The sequence below is a fragment of the Mus caroli genome, unplaced genomic scaffold (assembly GCF_978045245.1).
Source record: "Mus caroli unplaced genomic scaffold, Mus_caroli_1 scaffold_17, whole genome shotgun sequence".
In the NCBI taxonomy this organism is placed as follows: Eukaryota; Metazoa; Chordata; class Mammalia; order Rodentia; family Muridae; genus Mus; species Mus caroli.
The window spans coordinates 49,255,631-49,274,707 of NW_028227272.1; the positions used below are offsets into that span (position 1 = coordinate 49,255,631).

At 39.7% G+C, this 19,077-nt stretch overlaps 1 protein-coding gene across 2 annotated transcripts in view; it reads right to left on the minus strand.

Moving 5' to 3' along the window:
- Nucleotides 1-6,052: 6,052 nt before the first annotated feature.
- The window catches only part of Alcam (activated leukocyte cell adhesion molecule), a 201,240-nt gene continuing 188,215 nt past the window's right edge, over nucleotides 6,053-19,077 (minus strand). For both annotated transcript variants that reach the window (XM_029470472.2, XM_021185108.3), the window contains 2 exons: nucleotides 10,301-10,412; nucleotides 6,053-8,795 (listed from right to left, as the gene is read on the minus strand). In XM_029470472.2, coding sequence (XP_029326332.1) covers nucleotides 10,325-10,412 — 88 coding nt within the window. In that variant the 3' untranslated portion in view covers nucleotides 6,053-8,795; nucleotides 10,301-10,324. The remainder of the gene's footprint in view (nucleotides 8,796-10,300; nucleotides 10,413-19,077) is intronic.

Sequence of the window (19,077 nt, forward strand, 5' to 3'; positions counted from 1 at the left end):
CCTGGTATAGACCTTGGTTGGGCCTCTTCCACCCCCAAGGACTCAGCTGGCCTTTCTCATAGTGACCAAAGCACAAAGCAACAAAAGGAGACTTGGTGGACCACTTAGACTCAGCTAGCAAACCATCCTTTCACATGATTTTAGTCGCTGAGGCAAATAACTCTGGTCAAGGTTAAAAGCACAGACTCAAGTCCTTCTGAATTGGAACTATACAGTCAACAAAAATGGGTATGTACACTGTAGTGTGACGAGTTTGGGCATCTAGTGTACCACACAGGACATGCAAACCCAGAGTAGAATTTCTTGTAAAAGTATTGAAATTGGAAAGGGGTCTTATGCATTCTGTACAGAGTGGTATAGCTGAGAAAGAGCAATACTGTGGTAGTGTTTTCTAAAAAAATATTGTGAACCAGGCGCAAACATGAAAGACTGTGTAGGCTAGGAATGACACTGGAATTGTGTGCTTCATCCCTGAAGGCCAGCCTTTATAATATCTCAACTACTTGTGGTTATAAATTCACATGATTTATAGCTAAAAATCCCTGGCTGATGGTGAGGCTCAAATCATAACCTAACAGTCTCAATTTCTTTAAACCTCAGTTGCTCCATTCCAGTCTTTTATTTATAAGGTACAAAACAAAGTATATTGATAAAGCCCATTTTGTTTCATTTGCACTAATATGATTTCCCCACTGGATGAAAAATTGGAATCTTTTAATTAAAAATGTAAAGTTAAGATGGCAGCTAGAAGAAAGACACCCAAGCACCCACCCTGGCCATACCAACCCAAGTAGGTAGGCAGGAAGAAAGACACTGAAGCACCTGTTGCAGGTACCACTATGATGGATGGATATATGTATGATGAAGAGGTGGGGAAGATGGAGTACAAGTTGGAGAGATGAAAGAGAAAGAAGTGGGGGTGGGGGTGGAGTCCATACACTTGGAGAAAGGTGGAACTGGAGACTCAATGGTGGTGAGGTGCAGGCAGATATGAGGAGGCCATGGCGAGTTCCTGGCCTGGGTTGCTACCAAGAGACATGTCTGGGGACCTCGGTCTTGCTGCAGTTGGGGTCTGCAGAGATGTCTGTGGCTCAAATTACCAACAAGGGCCAAGCAGATATCTGTGGTCTGGCCTGCCACCAAGTGGATATGTGAGGGTCTGCTGCCCAGGAGGCAATGCTGATCTGAAAGGCCTGAACACAGAAGGCCACATATATATCCAGGCCCATGCTGCTGCTGAGGGCCATGTGTATGTCCATGGAATTATGTTAGCTGGGGTCTAGGTTGATGTCCCAACACCTGCATTACCACCAAGGGCCAAGCAGCTATCTGTTGTCTGGCCTGAATAGAGACCAAGTGGATATCTGAGAGTTTGCTGCCCAGGAGGCAATGGTGATCCGAGTAGTCTGAACTGCCACATGAGGACATGGGATAATATCCCATAATTCCAGGGCCATGCTGCTGCTGAGAGCTATATCTAGGTCCATGGAATTATGTCAGCTGGGCTCTAGCTTGATGTCCCAAGGCCTGCATTACCACCAAAGGCTCTGTGGATAACCCTGGCCTGGACTGCTGCCTCAGGCATTGTGTTGAACTGTCCCTGCCCCTCACTGGCCACCACTATCTGTAAAGCTGGTCTTGTCTCTATCTTGGGTAGCACCATAGAACTGACCTTGACAGCAGGGAAGCTAAAGTTCTGGCCCTACTCCTCATACACCATAGGGTGGCATGGGCAAGGGAAAGATGCCCTCCAACACCGTTCACACACTGGGACAGGCAGGTGAGCTGTTCCTAAGTTCATGAGAGCAGGAGAGTTAGCTCTGCCTTCCACTGGCTGTAGCTCTCAGAAAAATGGGCCCTGAGCCTCACCTGGGCAGCACAGTAGGGCTGTCCTTAGTGGCAAAGTGGCTCTGAGTATTTGAGAGCAGGAGAGCTGCTCCTCCCTCTTGGTGTCTGTGACACTGGATAAGTTACCTGGAGCAGTACAGGAGAGCTCTCTCTGGTGGTGTGGTTACAGAAGAGCTAGTGGGCTGATCAACTCAGAGCCCTTCCATCCTCCAGGACTCTTGAGTTGGCCCACCCCAACATGAATGGGTCTGGGGTGCATAATGTGAAATCACAAAGAATCAACAAAAGTTTTTTTTTTTTTTAGTAAAAAAAATTACAATTAAAAAATAATTATGTCATTTATCTCTTCCCCCTTTTCCCATCAACCCCTTCCATGCATCTCCTATTGATCCCAGAAATCATGCCCTTTTTTTCTGTGTTTTACACACACACACACACACACACACACACACAAATTCAACCTGCTCAGTTTACTAACTGTTACTTGTATGTATATGATTTTAGGACTGACCATTGGTATTGAATAATCAATTAAAGGGTCATCTCTGGGGAAGACCATTTCTTCTGATTTGAGCATTCCTTAGTCCCTGTAGTTTTTGTTGAAGAGTGAAGCTCTATGAATTGAAAATCAGATATCCTGCCTCCACACACACACACACATCTGTACCCTGATCTATCCTGCTGTAATGAGACTGATGCCACATACACTACTCTCTATCTGGGTGTTAGGAGACACTGGACAAGCACCCAGAGGGTACTAATATAAGCATCACACCTTCTGTGTTTCAGGAACCTAACAAAATAAGAACATTTTTTTCAATGTTCATTATATTTTTATTTATTTTTTATTAGATATCTTCTTCATTTATATTTCATATGTTATCCCATAAGTTCCCTATACCCCGACTAGGCCATCCTCTGCTACATATGCAGCTAGAGACACAAGATCTGGGGGTTACTGGTTAGCTCATATTGTTGTTCCTCCTATAGGGTTGCAGACCCTTTAGCTCCTTGGGTACTGAACATTTCTTAATCAGTGGAATTCTTTGTGTACCAATCATATTTATTATTGTTGTCTGTAGGACAACAAGAATATAATACTGTGGTGGTGACAATTTTGGAATAGGTGTTTTGAAAATACAGGCAGTTTATTCAAGTTAAACCCAAACGAATGGAAGAGTAGCAAAGCCTCTGCGGAAACCTTTAAGTTACCTTTTTCGAAAACAGACTCTGCAACCAGGGGCATGTGGGAAGATGAATTTGTTGTTTATCTGAAGCTATTGTAAATGTAAAGAAAAGCCCATTATTGTGTAAATGGTGTGTATATAATGATTAAATATGAAAACAAGGGCCCCTAGATAAAGAAAACTGGAGTGAGATTATTGTACAAGTGAACCCAAAAATATTCAAAATAATATCTATTTCCCTTGAAATCAGTATCAATAAATGATGCCCCTTTTCCCCTATAAAACACTATTTTATTTTTGGTTGTGAGCCTAATCTTTAATGGCAGAGCCATCTCTCCAGCCCTAAAACACTATTTTAAAGCTGACAGTGAACAAAGATCATCAGAGCAAGAGGGAAGACCCACCAAGGGTATACTTTTATCAGAAGTTTTGCTTTCAGGGCACCATAACACCTGCTGACAAGAGTATAAGACTTTTAAAGATTGAAACACCTTATTGTGAGGCCTCAATGATACTGAGTCCTCAATGCCTACCAATTGTATAGAGCTTACTCATGTATGTTTACTTATGTATACTTCATTGCAACTGCTGGTCTTCAAGTGGCCTTGAGCCATTGTGGAATGCCAACCATTAAAGAATTATGATGGGCTGGAGAGATAGCTCAACAGTTAAGAGCACTGAGGGCTCTTCCAGGAGTCCTGAGTTCAATTCCCAGCAACCACATGCGATCAGTAATGGGATCTGATGCCCTCTTCTGGTGTCTGAAGACACCTACAGTGTACACACACACACACACACACACACACACACACACACGTATATATATATATATATTTATTTTAAAAACAGTAGTATGATTATCTCTACTCCTTTTCTGATTCCTATGTTTTAATCTTTCAATTAAAAGTCCTCTTTTTAAATAAGCAAATCTTGATTTCTCATCTATACAATAGTATTAAAATGTTCCCTCTCCCTCTCTCTCTTCTTTTCTCTCTGTGTGTGTTCACATACATGCTCATGCGTCTATATAGGTAATTGAAGCCATTTTCCCATTCTGCTGACCTTCTGTTGCAAAGGAAAACCTTCCCAAGAGAGCGCTACCAAAAAGAGACAAGATGAATAACCTCAGCACGCGATGTGCTTTTGAAGTTTTGTGCCCATCCATTCATTTTCTAAAGAATATTTTTGCATGTAAAAGGCATTTGGAAGGAAAAATGAGGAAGGCAATTTGGGGGAAAATGAATTGGATTTGAATGAGGATGATGAATTGGTGAAGACAGAGAACCAAGAGAAAATGAGCTCCAGGTTTCTGCCTTCATGTTTTCCTAATAAAGTGCATTTTAAGGAATAGTTTATATAAGGATGCTCACATAAGCCAGCCAGCCTACTCTTAACTGAATTGTGTTCTTTTACGAAAGAGGGATGTGCATAATTCCAAGTACTGCACTCATTTCAAAAGTAAAGACACCATTAGTATCAGATTCTTGGACTTGGGACTTATAAGCAACTATCTTTTACATAAAAATTTATGCTTTCTGAAGAAAATGGCATAGCTTTTATTTATTGTCTTACTTTCAATGAGGACCAGATATTTAATAGAGGAAACAGTGGGTATTGAATGTTAGTCTATCCTTTTGGAAGTCTTCAGAAGTATTGAGAGATGTATACTTTCATAAGAGAGATAATAAATATATGATGGGTACAACCTGTCTTTTGGAATCTTGGCCATAAGTAGTAGGTCAACCCCGCCCCAACCCATTTGTGACTGTAAGCAAACTTATTCAGTTTCTCTCTATCTGTGGGTTTAGGATAGCATCATGTGTATTATGATCGTGAGAGAAAAGACCAATAAATAATAAAATAATACATCTACTTCATGTCTGTCTTATAGATACTTAAACAGGACAGCAATGTGTGTGCTTAAAATGCACTGTTGAATGGGGAGCTGAAGAGATAGTCTTCTCCAGAAAAGAGAGTGTTGAAAGATTGAGCCTATAAACATACATACTAGTGACATTATACAAATTGAACCAGTTATATTTAAGATTATATATGTAAATACATATTCATATATGCATATGTAATGATTAGTGAAAAAGAAGAGGCCATGAGTTTGAAGGAGAATGCAGAGGGATTTATAGGGAAAAAGGGAAGGGAGAAATATTATAATATAAAAGAGAAAAAACATTCCAGTGCATTTCTCTTATAGACATGTGAAGAATTACATGATACTGACAATATGGAACCATCTTAAAACAATCTTTTGGGTCCTATCAACTGATGTTTCAATCACTATCCTCCCATTTCATTATCTTGAAGGAGTATGTTTCCAGAAACTCGGAGATCTATAGTAGCCTAGACCAAGGCATCAGGCATCAGTTTTTCAGAAATGTGCTCCTGGGAGCCATGGAACTCGACCCTGAGCATCCAGCTGGGAAGTGAGACTTGTAATATGATCCATGATTGGTGAATAAAGGATTAATGAATGGCCTGAAAGAAGATAGTCCAAACTTTTTTTTTTAACTTTTTTTTTTTTTTTTTTTTTTTTTTTGCGATATGATTTTACTCTGTAGTGCAGGCTGGCTAGGAACTCACGATGTAGCACAGACTAGTATGAAACTCCTCACGCACCCATCTTAGCCTCCCAAATGCTGGGATTCCATGCTTGAGCCACCATGGCCAGCTGGCTATTCCCAAAGCATTCGTTTTCACCTCTGATGTATATAACTAGCTTCTTTTATATGAAAGACAGCACATTTCTGTGAACGATCATGTGCAATTCCAAATGGTGATACAAAGTAAGGTAAAAGAGAAATGAAAAAAAAAAGTATCCTCTTAATCAAAAGCTAGGGATAGTAAAATGGTACTGTATGTAACCCTGGTCCTGCAACCCTAAGAGTGAAGACAGGCACCGTTAGAAACTCCTGGGTAAAACCCCAAGGTACCTTAGCACAGGAAGAAGTACTGCTAGTTTTATTCTTTTATCATCCATTTTCAGAGGGATGGACAATCACATCAATGTTTCCACCTTTTATTAAAGAAAACCACTTTTTGTACATGAACATCCTATTGCAGACAAGAGGCAGACAGCTATGAGGGATATGTGAAGACATATTGTTTTAATTTTTTTTTAGGCATAAAGGGGTATGTTAATCCATTTCCACATACAATTCCTATAATTACATATAGGGGGTGAACCGTGAACCGGTTAGAAAGCTGTATCTAGTTGCCAACAAGTGCCACTGGAGAGAAGAAAGTCCAGAAGTTGAAGACTGAGAATTAGCTTCCTTCCAGTGTGACGCGGTACATGGAGGTGCTCTTGAGTGAGTGAGCTTCCTCCTTACGCAGGCGCAGACGCTGATGCAGTCCGTAGCTAGCAATCTTTTCTTCTCTTGTAAACATCTGCTCATGGGCGAGAGCTCTGAGCCAGTCATGCTGCTGTCTAGGTTCTAACAGCTGTTTGTGGACTCAGTTACCATTGCAAGTGGACGCCTTACTGGTAGGACTAGGAGTAAACGCTCTCCTCGCTCTCCCAATGCCCTGTTCCTTCTTTCTGCAAACACATCTTAGGAATAAGACTTTAAACCTTTGATCTCCCACAAAAAAAAAAAAAAAGAAAAAGAAAAAGAAAAAAAGAAAAAGAAGAGAGGGAGAGGAGAGGAGAGGAGAGGAGAGGAGAGGAGAGGAGAGGAGAGGAGAGGAGAGGAGAGGAGAGGAGAGGAGAGGAGAGGAGAGGAGAGCAGAGCAGAGGAGAGGAGAGGAGAGCAGAGGAGAGGAGAGGAGAGGAAGAGAAAGAGAGAGAGAGAGAGAGAGAGAGAAGTATTAATAGGGAACTAATCTCACTGTAGTGTTCATGGCTTATTGTGGAAAGCAGGTGTTTAAAACTTTTAGAATTTCTTTAACAAAATTCTAAACAAAAAAAAAATCATAATATTTACAGAGATAAACTGAATGTCGTAACCAGGCAAAACAAAGAACTTTGGTTTGGTTTTGGTTTTCCCTTTTCCCTTTGGTTTAAATATTGATCAAGATTCAATTTCTTTTTTCTTGCCAAATAAAACTTCAATAAATCAAAGTTTAGAGGCAAAATAACATGTTCTCTTTACAGCATGAAATCTAATAGAATATTTTATGTATTTAATCCATACCAATGTACTATAGGAAGCTTTTATTAAACTGAGACACTATTGCTCAGATATCAAATGGTTACACGTGTCCAATGACACATCTCTCAGTCTGCAGAAGTGGCAAAAAATTATCCCCAACCTCCAACAGAGATTAATCTTTGATTAGTTTCTCATTGCCTTCAAAATAATTTTATTGTTTGTGTCTAAAAGGAAACACCATATTTCTTTTCCCTCTCAAAGAACACAGTTCTATACCTGGAAATCTAATAGTCATATTTTTTTTTTCAGTTAAAGTTATACACATAAATCTGGGTCAAAATGGCGGTGCAGTGTGATCCCAGAAACGAAGCCTCCACCTGAAAGAGCAAAGTTTAAAGTCTAGTCGCAAGTCGCTACTGGCCCTTATCCAGTCTACTTCAAAAAGGTCCCATGTACACTACCTTCTTAAAAAGTACCTCAGGCAGAAAACATGTTTATAAAGTTACAAATCTGAATGTAACTAAAGATACATAGACATCTTATTATTACACTTTCATGTACTGCTTGATAAATTATGTACCAGTTAAAAACACTAAATTATCTCAAGGTGCATTCAATATCTGTAGCGTAGTTAACAAAAACACACACGAAAAAAATATATATTCTATATTCTGTGGAAAATAACACAGCTTTAATAATGACCACTGTTAAAAATCTGCAATTCTGACTGATATCTCTTATTTTATTTTCTTTTTTAAGGAAATAAGTATCATTTTAAGGCAGTGGAAAACCCAAAGGATTTAACACCAATTTTAATTACAGTGATTTACATCGTGATCTGCGACTATGGGGATACGAGCTTCCAACTTTCTCTGACACTTTTCTCTGATATTTTTTTTCCATATTTTTTTTTCTAATTTTTTTCTTTAAACAGAATGTCATTTCCTAGCAAGTGTCGGTAAGTAAATGTGATACACACTCTGTGTATGTCTTTTTCAGAGAAGAAAACATTGTCAGTTTGAGAGTACCATTCTCGAGTGGTGTTGCTGTATGTGTTTGTGACTCGCTTTGGGGAGCCTGTTGGCAGCACATAGACCATCATATCCTATGGTGCTCCCTATTCTCAAGATAAGAAACAGCTTCTGATTGGGCAAGATATGTGTCCCAATCTCACAACTGCCACCTTTGAGGTTCAGGTCAAAGTATGTTCAAAGAAAGTATGGGGTGTTATTGATAGCAATCAGAATCAGAACCGTACCTGCTCAGACTATCCATATAAACAATTGAAATAAAACATTACATTATACATCCAATTAACAGCCACTCCCAGAACAAAGCTTACAGTGTATAAAAATAGCTACGTAAAAAATTTACAGAAAAGGCAAACTGAAAGAAACCCTTAGTGCAGACATTTACAGAAAAAAAAAATCAAACGAAATACAACATATGACCTATTATCATGGCTGCCAAATCTTGTAATTTTATTTTATAACTTTATTTCATTGTTTTACTTGAGATAATTCTCTAAGATCCTGTGACAGCTTGGTAGAATGAACTGCTTAATACTTGAACCATGAATTGCTGTCATTTGTCTTTGTATATGTCTTAAATACAATCCACGTTCATGCTTCAATTTGTTTATATGTTTTTTCCTCTGAAATGATGAAAAGACATAAAGTAGAAACGTAAGTTACCATAACAATCAGTTTTTTTTCATCAACAACAGATCATTTGTACTAAAGTGACAATAATTACATCATAGAAGGGATTGTTTAAAGAAACCTCATGTCCTGGGTTCACCTGTAAACACTGCCCTTTTCATTTTACAATAGAGTTTTGGAATTCATGACTCCTTCATTTCTTTTATCCTCCTTCCATTCTTCCTCCCTTGCCCCCTCCCTCCTTCTATAAGACATGGTTAATTCATATAAAGAGAGGGGAATAAAGATGTTTCACGACAACATTTCATTACATTTCCCTTCAAATTTAAAATTCATCCAACCCTATAAATCACAGTCTAATTTGAGGACTTGTCTTCAGTTTTACACGGAGATGAAACTTAATCCAATTTTGAAGGAAACAGAGTTGAGAATGAATAGATTGTTAAGAAGGAATTGAGGAAAAGAGAGTAGAGTGGTGGAGAAGGAAGCGTAAAATTGCTGCTAGGTATTTGGAGCTCAGTGAGCAAAACAGAAGAATGAAATGGATCTGCCAGAGTCTACAAATTGATCTTACTTCAATTATCCGACATTTCTCTCCTAAGTACAGCCTTCCAAAGGCAATTCTTTCCCATGCCCTCCATCTTTGGCATGGAATTAACTCAAAGGATTCATTCAGACTGTCACTTGTGGTTAATCTATACTAAACCTAAAGTTTACAGCAGTTGGGCTTTTCACAAGGTGGTAGAGGTAGCAGTGACCTCCATGACACACAGGCTAGTTGATCCAAAGGATGCCTTTGCTGGTGTCAAGAGGCACACAAGAAGAATGGTTAGGTTATAATTGTTAATACCGTTGAGTCATACATCGTTCTGAGGCTGCCTTAATCATATAGGTACAGCTAATAAATGTGAATATATGCAACTTTCATAGCACTGACACCACATACATTATGTGCACATATGTGCACATGTAGGTACTTGTATGCATACATACACTAACATAATATACATGTACTCTCGAGAAGATAGTCTGTGTGTGTATGTGTGTGTGTGTGTGTGTGTATGTATGTATGTATGTATGTATACTAGCTTGTCAGTCTTTTCATTAAAATGGCTTGGGATGGCTGTATAAATATACTGACAATTATGCCATATCTTTAAAGTATTTATATATTAAAATTTATTCTAATGGGTTTTAAAAATGAATTTAGAGTTTGCGCTTACTGAACCCAAATACCATCTTAGAAAATAATGCTTCTTCCAGCAAAATTTTTGGCATTAGAAAACAATATGCAAATGAGATGCTAAGAATCTCAGGAGTGGGTTGTATTATTCAATGGATAATAACCACATTGAGCAGGTTAAGGAGGCTGGGAAGAGCCCATTGGGGAGCTGTAATTAAGAAGTTTCTACAGGTCAAGCTTGGGTTTTATCCCCACGGGGCTTCCCCATTTCTTAGGAGTGACTGCTACAATCAGCCACCCGCCCATTCCACTTACCAGGCTATCCAATCCACTCCTCGCTTAGGCTTCTGTTTTGTGATTGTTTTCCTCCAGCTTTTTATTTTCCTCCATATTACCAAGGTCCTTGTTTACATGTTTTGATGCAGTTCTATAAGAGAAAGAAAATAAATATCACATAGTCACTCTAATAAAAATAATGTTCTAGTTTGAAAATACTTCTGAAAAGTAAGGGTTAGGAATGGGAAATTACAGATCTGTAAAGATTGGCTGAGAACAACACAGTGGAAAGAAAAAAATAAATGAGTCTTTAAGCTGTATGTATTAACCAACCTTGAAACCAGATTGTACAACTTTGTTGCACTCTGGCATAAGTTGAACTAATTTTCCTCATGTTTCCAGAGAAGTAATTGTTATCATTTCTAATAAGATTTTTATTCTTGGTGTAAAAAAATATTTTGATGGCTCTTCATTATTTCAATAGACATGCATTGCCATTAATTTCAACAACCCCAAACCAGTGAATAGAGGTAATGATGGATGAAAACTGTAACTATAGGGTCAAAGTAGATTCTTTTCCTTCTTTTCTCATTTATCTCAACTTTTTCCATTCCTCCGCCAAGCCAAGTCTGACTGCTATAAATTATAGATATAAGGGTGGGGAGGTGAGTTTGGATGATTTCTCAGGCTTTCAGTACATCTGTGAATCCTTGGAAAAGTGCTGTATTGAACAATAATATCCACTCAAGCTAGTGCAGCTATCTGAGAAAAAATTGGTGAATTTGGAAAAATTATCTACACAAATGTAAAGAATTAAAGCAGTGACAGACCTTTACATTTCCCCTGTTACTGCTTCCTCCCCAAAGTAACCCACACTCAGCTTCCACGGGATAGTTTTAGCTGTTCATGTAACTCATTGACTAATAGAATCGTAGTACAACGGTTCATTGGTATTTGACTTCTTAGTGAAAGTCAAAGAAGTCTGTGGGGGTAGTGGACTGTGCCAGAGAACTTGGTGAATTTGAGTGGGTTCAGAAGCTCTGGCACCCACCTGAGGACGGTAGGAGTTTCCCAACTTCTGACCAGATTCCTGGCCTGGAACACACGACCACACTTCCACATAAGAACATGAGCACTGGTCATGTAGCCAGGAACAGAGTTCTCCATGCTAATGAGGTATCTAGGTGAGCCCTGAGGGTTTAGCCAATGAGCTTCCCTTCCTGGACATTCCTTCCTGCAAAAGGTATGCCGTCTCTGGTGTATCCGAGGAAGTTGTATGTATCCGTTTACCACGATGAACAGTAAATATATAGCATGGACAAGCCAGGACTGTCCGTGGGGAATCACAGTTGAGAGTCTGGAGGAAGCCTTCATCTACAGAGTTGCACTGCCTAAGTCTCCCACACAGGCCCCTCCACGTTCCTGGAATTCAGCCCCTGCGCTAAGCTGGAGCTCTCCCTTACCTTACCCAGGGCTCATCATCCTCAGCCTGTGGACACCCTCTGTTTCCAACTCCATGGGATTTCCAGCGGCAGCTTCTGGATGTCCGGGAGTTTGGGAATCCCTGACTCTTTGGCCTCTGCCTACCTTGTTTCTCATCCTGGCTGAGGTCCACATCCTAGGCTGCATTCTCCCACCCCCTGAGTGGTACATGGAATTTCCTTCAAGCCCATCACCCGAAGGTGGCGTAGGGAAAATACAGTCTAGTGTTCTGCATTTTGTCTGCCCAAGCAGAGTTCACACGCCCCGGAGATGAGGCAGAATGCAGAACCACAGTAGTCATGGGTAAAAATAGTACCCATTAAAAGTATATGCACCTAATAGAAATATGGGTTGAACCTGTATGGGCTGCTTGCTGCTTAGTCTTTCTAGGCCTTCAGAGACGTAATTGAGGCGGTTCATGTGGGACTGGTATGTTTCTTATGTTCATACTTGCTTCTCCTCATTTGATTACTGGATATTTAATACAACATTCATAGATATTTTACCTTTCTTACTTACTAGCTGTAGCGGGTCCATTATCTAGTTATTTGTTTCCTTGCTCTAATTTTTCTGTTGATTATTTATTGTATGTATTTACTTCATGCTTATCCAGTACTTTTTTTTTTTTTTAATGCTAACACTGTATAAAAACAAAACAACCTGTACTGACTCCACACATGCAGTTTTCCCAAGGGAATACCCAGCCTTTCTGTTGTTAAATACAGATGATGAGAGAGTAACCACTGTATTTCTACCAGGGATCCGGCTAGTGTGCAAGCTTAATACGGCTCATTCAACCTGTGGTCTGTCCCTTTCCTAAGCAACAGCACACTCAGGCATCCCAAGACCCTGCATATACCCCTTCCTTTTGCCCTGCAATATAAAGACATGTTTCCCTTCAGCATCTGACCTGAGCTCTCCAGTCATCTGCCATGCATAGTATCACATGTGAATAAACTCCTTAGATTTTGTTTTTGATAAAACAAAAGATCCTTGACAATAAGGGACATGTTTAACTTATATTTTATCCACAATGCATAACATATTGGATAGAATATGGGTGGAGCACAGAGCCATTTATTCTACTGCATTGACCAACCCAACACATTATATCTCAATTTTCACCTTCTAATCCTTATGACACTACTGTCAAATCCTGCTCCTGTCACATGTAGGGGAAGTTAAAACTCCTAGACTTCAATGACATAACTAGAATGATACCATACTCCACGATTTCAGGGGGTGCTGCGATCACACAGACAGGGAGGGTACCCTGGATATCCTATCAGATGCTAATCATATACTTTAATAACTATAGTTTTTATACACCCAAGAAATCATGGCAATCAAGAAAACACATTCTATCTCAGCATCATCACTTATAAAATTGATTGCTTTTATATTTTGGGATCATGATGTAATTATATCATTTTCCCACTGCATTTCTGTTCTACGCTATATGAGATGCTTCTTAAACATGGAGTTAAATAATTGAATGGAGTTAAATAAAAAAATGAAAACTGCATACTTGTGCTTAGTATAGCTGTGTTAATGTCTGACAATCTGAAACTCATAATGAGGCACATTGGTAGGTTACATTTTATCTGCAATAATAAATTTTGATACATCAAGAAGTCATACCAATTAAAAGAATATTTACCTAATAAGAATATAAAGTAAAGTTAACAGAACTACAGGGTGAATAGATACAGAGTAGAATTCAATATACCTTTCGCAATAACTGAACAGACACATTCGATGAATAATTAGTGTGTGAGAGCATGCAGAAATAATATGTACCAGGCTACCTCTCTGCTCACAGATATGTTAAAATATTTTTTAAAAAATGAACACTTCCACTTTCTGTTGAGGTGTGGGAAACAGGAATAAAACATGTCTGTGATTTCTAAGAGAAGAAAATCAGATGAGCTGTCCTCTCTGATCATGCAGACTACATGCCAGGAGGCACTTTCTGGAGTTTGCTTCAAAAATTACCGTGCAAGCAAAGCACAGACTCTCAGGAAAAGTACAATTTGGTTCCAGAAGGAAGTCAGGGGAATTACTGCAGACACATGAAACTGTGCAGAGATAGATGAACACGGGAAATTCACAGGAGGCTTTCCTTGATTCTTTGCCTGTATATGACATTGCATATGCCTATCCTAATGAAATTTAAAGTGAACCTTCAAAGGTATTAGGCTGATTCATAAGCAGTTTAAGTGTGACTCGAAACAGAAATCAGTGTGTAACAACATAATGCCAAAATGCCCAGTGACTAATAAATAAAAATATTACTGAAAATAAGTAGAACAAATGTCATTCTAACTGCCTGAAAACTGGGTGAATACAGACTTAAGTAATTAAATCGGCAGTCGAGCCTTATAAAAGGGGAAGTAAAATGTTTGCAAAATTATAAAGAAAAAGATGTATGGAAACAAGGAAATTCTAAAACTAAATCAAATACCTTGAACCTAGAACTACAAATTAGAAATTGCAAAATCATTGTAATTCATCAGATGAGTTTATTAAAACCTCAGTAAGATAGAAAGATACTTAAAAATGATATAACTATAAAAATAGTTCAATTTTAATTCTAAAAGGAAAAAAGCAAAGTTTTGTGGATGTGTATGGGCGTGCCTCTGTGCACATGTGTGTGTGTGTGTGTATGTTTGTGTGTGCATGCATGCACATGTGTGTATGTGTATGTATATGTGTGTGCGTGAATGCATGTGTACACATGTGTGTGTGCATTCAGCATTCACAGGTGTGTGTGTGTGTGTGAGTGCATGTGGAGCCTAGAGAAAAACCTGGATGTTTCTACAGGAGTTTCACCCACCTCTGTCTGTCTGTCTGTCTGTCTGTTGTCTGTCTAAGCCTCTCACTGGTCTGGAACTTGAGACATCTTTAAATTGCTCAAGATTCCAAAGATTGAAGACATGAAAATCTATACAAAAGAGAATATATCCAAGATAACTGAAAGTGGGAGAATATCATGACTGTAAAACAATCTTATGTAACTTCCTGTCAGTAGACATGCACACCAGTGAGGTAAAGGTTTTAGACTACAGCAGTGGTTCTCAACCTTCCTAATGCTATGACTCTTTAATATAGTTCTTCAGGTCGTGGTGACCCCATCCATGAAGTTATTTTCCTTCTACCTCATAACTGTAATTTTGTTACTGTTATGAGCCATAATGTAAATATCTGATATACTGAGTATGTGATATGTGGCCCCTATGGAAATGTCATTCGAGGTGCTGTGGCCAGGAGCTTGAGTACAAATGGACTAGAGAAAAGTAATGTCATAGACGTGATGTCATAAACGTCTTAGATCCATTAAAACAAATTGCAGCTCTAGAAGGAGGAACAGCCAAGTGTATTGAAAAGTATACTCTTCCTTGATCTAAGAAACACTAAACTGGGCATGGTGGTAAACAGCTTTGATCTCAGTAATAGAGATGCTGAGGCAGAAGTGGACTAGTCTGAGACCAGTGTGTGCTACACAGTGACATCCTACTTTAATGACAATCAAAGGGAAAAAATGTTAGAGCAAAAAAAAATCATAAGATTGTGAGGATTATAAGTATGTCAATATAAGAAATATCCTTTTGTCTCAGCTCCAAACTTTGTCTCTGTAACTCCTTCCATGGGTGTTTTGTTCCCAATTCTATGAAGGGGCAAAGTGTCCACACTTTGGTCTTTGTTCTTCTTGAGTTTCATGTGTTTTGCAAATTGTAACTTATATCTTGGGTGTCTTAGTCAGGGTTTCTATTCCTGCACAAACATCATGACCAAGAAGCAAGTTGGGGAGGAAAGGGTTTATTCAGCTTACACTTGCATGCTGCTGTTCATCACCAAAGGAAGTCAGGACTGGAACTCAAGCAGGTCAGGGAGCAGGAGCTGATGCAGAGGCCATGGAGGGATGTTCTTTACTGGCTTGCCTCCCCTGGCTTGCTCAGCCTGCTCTCTTATAGAACCCAAGACTACCAGCCCAGGGATGGTCCCACCCACAAGGGGCCTTTCCCCCTTGATCACTAATTGAGAAAATGCCTTACAGTTGGATCTCATGGAGGCATTTCCTCAACTGAAGCTCCTTTCTCTGTGATAACTCCAGCTGTGTCAAGTTGACACAAAAATAGCCAGTACAATTGACCCCTTGTCAACTTGACACACAAACACATCACTAGTAAGCCTCAACCCTTACATTCTTACTCATCCCCAAGATCTAAATAACTTTAAAAGTCCCACAGTCTTTACATATTCTTAAAATTTCAATCTCTTTAAAATATACATCTCTTTTAAAATCCAAAGTCTTTTTACAATTAAAAGTCTCTTAACTGTGGGTTCCACTAAAACAGTTTCTTCCTTCAAGGGGGAAAATATCAGGGCACAGTCACAATCAAAGCAAAAATCAATCTCTAACCGTCCAACGTCTGGGATCCAACTCACGATCTTCTGGGCTCCTCCAAGGGCTTGGGTCACTTCTCCAGCCATGCCCTTTGTAGCACACACGTCGTCCTCTGGGCTCCAGATGCCTGTACTCCACTGCTGCTGCTGCTCTTGGTGGTCATCTCGTGGTACTGGCATCTCCAAAACACTGCATGACCCCTTCAGTCCTGGGCCTTCAATTGCAACTGAGGCTGCACCTTCACCAATGGCCTTCCATGGCCTCTCACAGTGCCGAGCCTCAGCTCCTCTGCATGGCCCCTTCATGCCTTCAAAACCAGTACCACCTGGGTGACCCTTACACATTACCAAGTCCCACTGCAGAAGGAGTACAACCTTGCCTATCTCTGGAACACAGCCTCTTTGTGCTTTCAGAAAACACTTCCCAGAAGATGTCACCTCAACGATGCTGGTCTCTTCTTAATCACCGCTAATTTCTTAGCTCCAGCTAACCAGCATCAATAGTCCCAGTAATGCAAAGTTTTTGCTTTAGTAGTTCTGGTATCTTGTTAATCACAGCTGATTCTTCAGCCCCAGCTAACCAGAACTACAAAATCTTCACAATAAAAACAGCAATGGCCCTGAAGAGAGTCTTTAATTTTCCCTCTGAAATTTCACAAACCAGGCCTCCATCTTCTGCACTGTTCTAAGCATTATCTTCCAAGCTCCTACACAACATCTGACAGAGCTCTTAACAACGAATGGATCTTCAAGCCCAAAGCTCCAAAGTCCTTCCACAGTCCTCCCCAAAACATGGTCAGGTTGTCACAGGAATACCCCACTCCTGGTACCAATTTGTCTTAGTCAGGGTTTCTATTCCTGCACAAACATCATGACCAAGAAGCAAGTTGGGGAGGAAAGGGTTTATTCAGCTTACACTTGCATGCTGCTGTTCATCACCAAAGGAAGTCAGGACTGGAACTCAAGCAGGTCAGGGAGCAGGAGCTGATGCAGAGGCCATGGAGGGATGTTCTTTACTGGCTTGCCTCCCCTGGCTTGCTCAGCCTGCTCTCTTATAGAACCCAAGACTACCAGCCCAGGGATGGTCCCACCCACAAGGGGCCTTTCCCCCTTGATCACTAATTGAGAAAATGCCTTACAGTTGGATCTCATGGAGGCATTTCCTCAACTGAAGCTCCTTTCTCTGTGATAACTCCAGCTGTGTCAAGTTGACACAAAAATAGCCAGTACATTGGGTATCCTAAGTTTCTGGGCTAATATCTACTTATCAGTGAGTACATATAATTTGAGTTCTTTTGTGATTGGGTTACCTCACTCAGGATAATGCCCTCCAGGTCCAAAAGGATGGACCATCTAGAGACTGCCATATCCAGGGATCCATCCCATAATCAGCCTCCAAACACTGACACCATTGCACACACTAGCAAGATTGTGCTGATGGGACCCTGATATAGCAGTCTCTAGTGAGACTACTCCGGGGCCTAGCAAACACATAAATGGAAGCTCACAGTCAGCTATTGGATGGATCACTGGGCCCCCAATGGAGGAGCTAGAGAAAATATCCAAGAAGCTAAAGGGATCTGCAACCCTATAGGTGGAACAACATTATGAACTAACCAGTACCCCGGAGCTCTTGACTCTAGCTGCATATGTATCAAAAGATGGCCTAATCGGCCATCACTGGAAAGAGAGGCCCATTGGACTTGCAAACTTTATATGCCCCAATACAGGGGAATGCCAGGGCCAAAAGAATGGGAATGGGTGGGTAGGGAAGTGGGGAGGGGGTATGGGGGACTTTTGGGATAGCGTTGGAAATGTAATTGAGGAAAATACGTAATAAAAAATATTTTTAAAAAAAGAAATATCCTAAGTGGAAAAAATATGTACTGGAAACATGAAAGTACATGCTGCAAATTTCTCACATTATACGGCATATAATTTCATATATTTGAAGATACATAAAGGACTAAGAGGATTTAAATGGTTATTTTTCACTTGACCCTGATCATTCCAGAAGACTTCACCCATGCATCACAAATGCTCTTTTGTTTCAAGTGCTCTTAGGAATCACTTGGAATCCAACAAATCCTGATGTATCTCATGAATAAAATGCTTACTGGAGCAGACAGTGTTAACAGCAGGAACTAAAGTTAAATGACAAATATCTGGGATTTAATAGACCACTAGTCATGTGATTACAAAGAACACACTGAGGAATTTAAAAAAGTATTTTGAACCTAATAAATAGAAAAACACAGCATATTGCTATTTATGGAATATAAGTAGCATGGTAGTGAGCAGGAGCAATGGCTAGGCTGGGTAGTTAGGACCACTGCCAGCTCTTGCAGAGGACCTGGATTTATTTTCTAGTACCCACATGGTCACTCACAGCCATCCATAACTCCAGTCTCACATCATCTTCTGATCTGTGTGAGCACCAGGCACGCACATGGTACACATACATACCCATAAACAAAATATCTGCATACTTAAAATAAGTAAATAAAAAATTAAAAACAAAACACTTAAACAACAAGTGATACATTACTCTGTGTGATATTGGTGGTTTAAATGTTGTGGTATAAAACACAAAAGCTTAAAAATCCATGTTCTCTATTTTTATTTCAAATAAAAGCAATAGTGAGTGAAAAAATATCTATGCTTGAGAAGAACGAAATTGAAGGAACGGGGCAGGTACAACAACAAAGCCCATAGGATTTTAATTTCCAACCTACTTACTTTATAGGTCATTACAGTGGCCAGAAAATTCATTGCAATTTATGTGATTCCACAAAATACAAAAGAAAGGAAGGTGCCAAGATGAGAGTGGTGAATGAATTTTCTGGAGGGAAATTATAATCCTCAGGACAAATGCCTGCATCCTTCAGTGTATCTATCCAGGCAAAAGAGGTGGGACCATCCTTGCT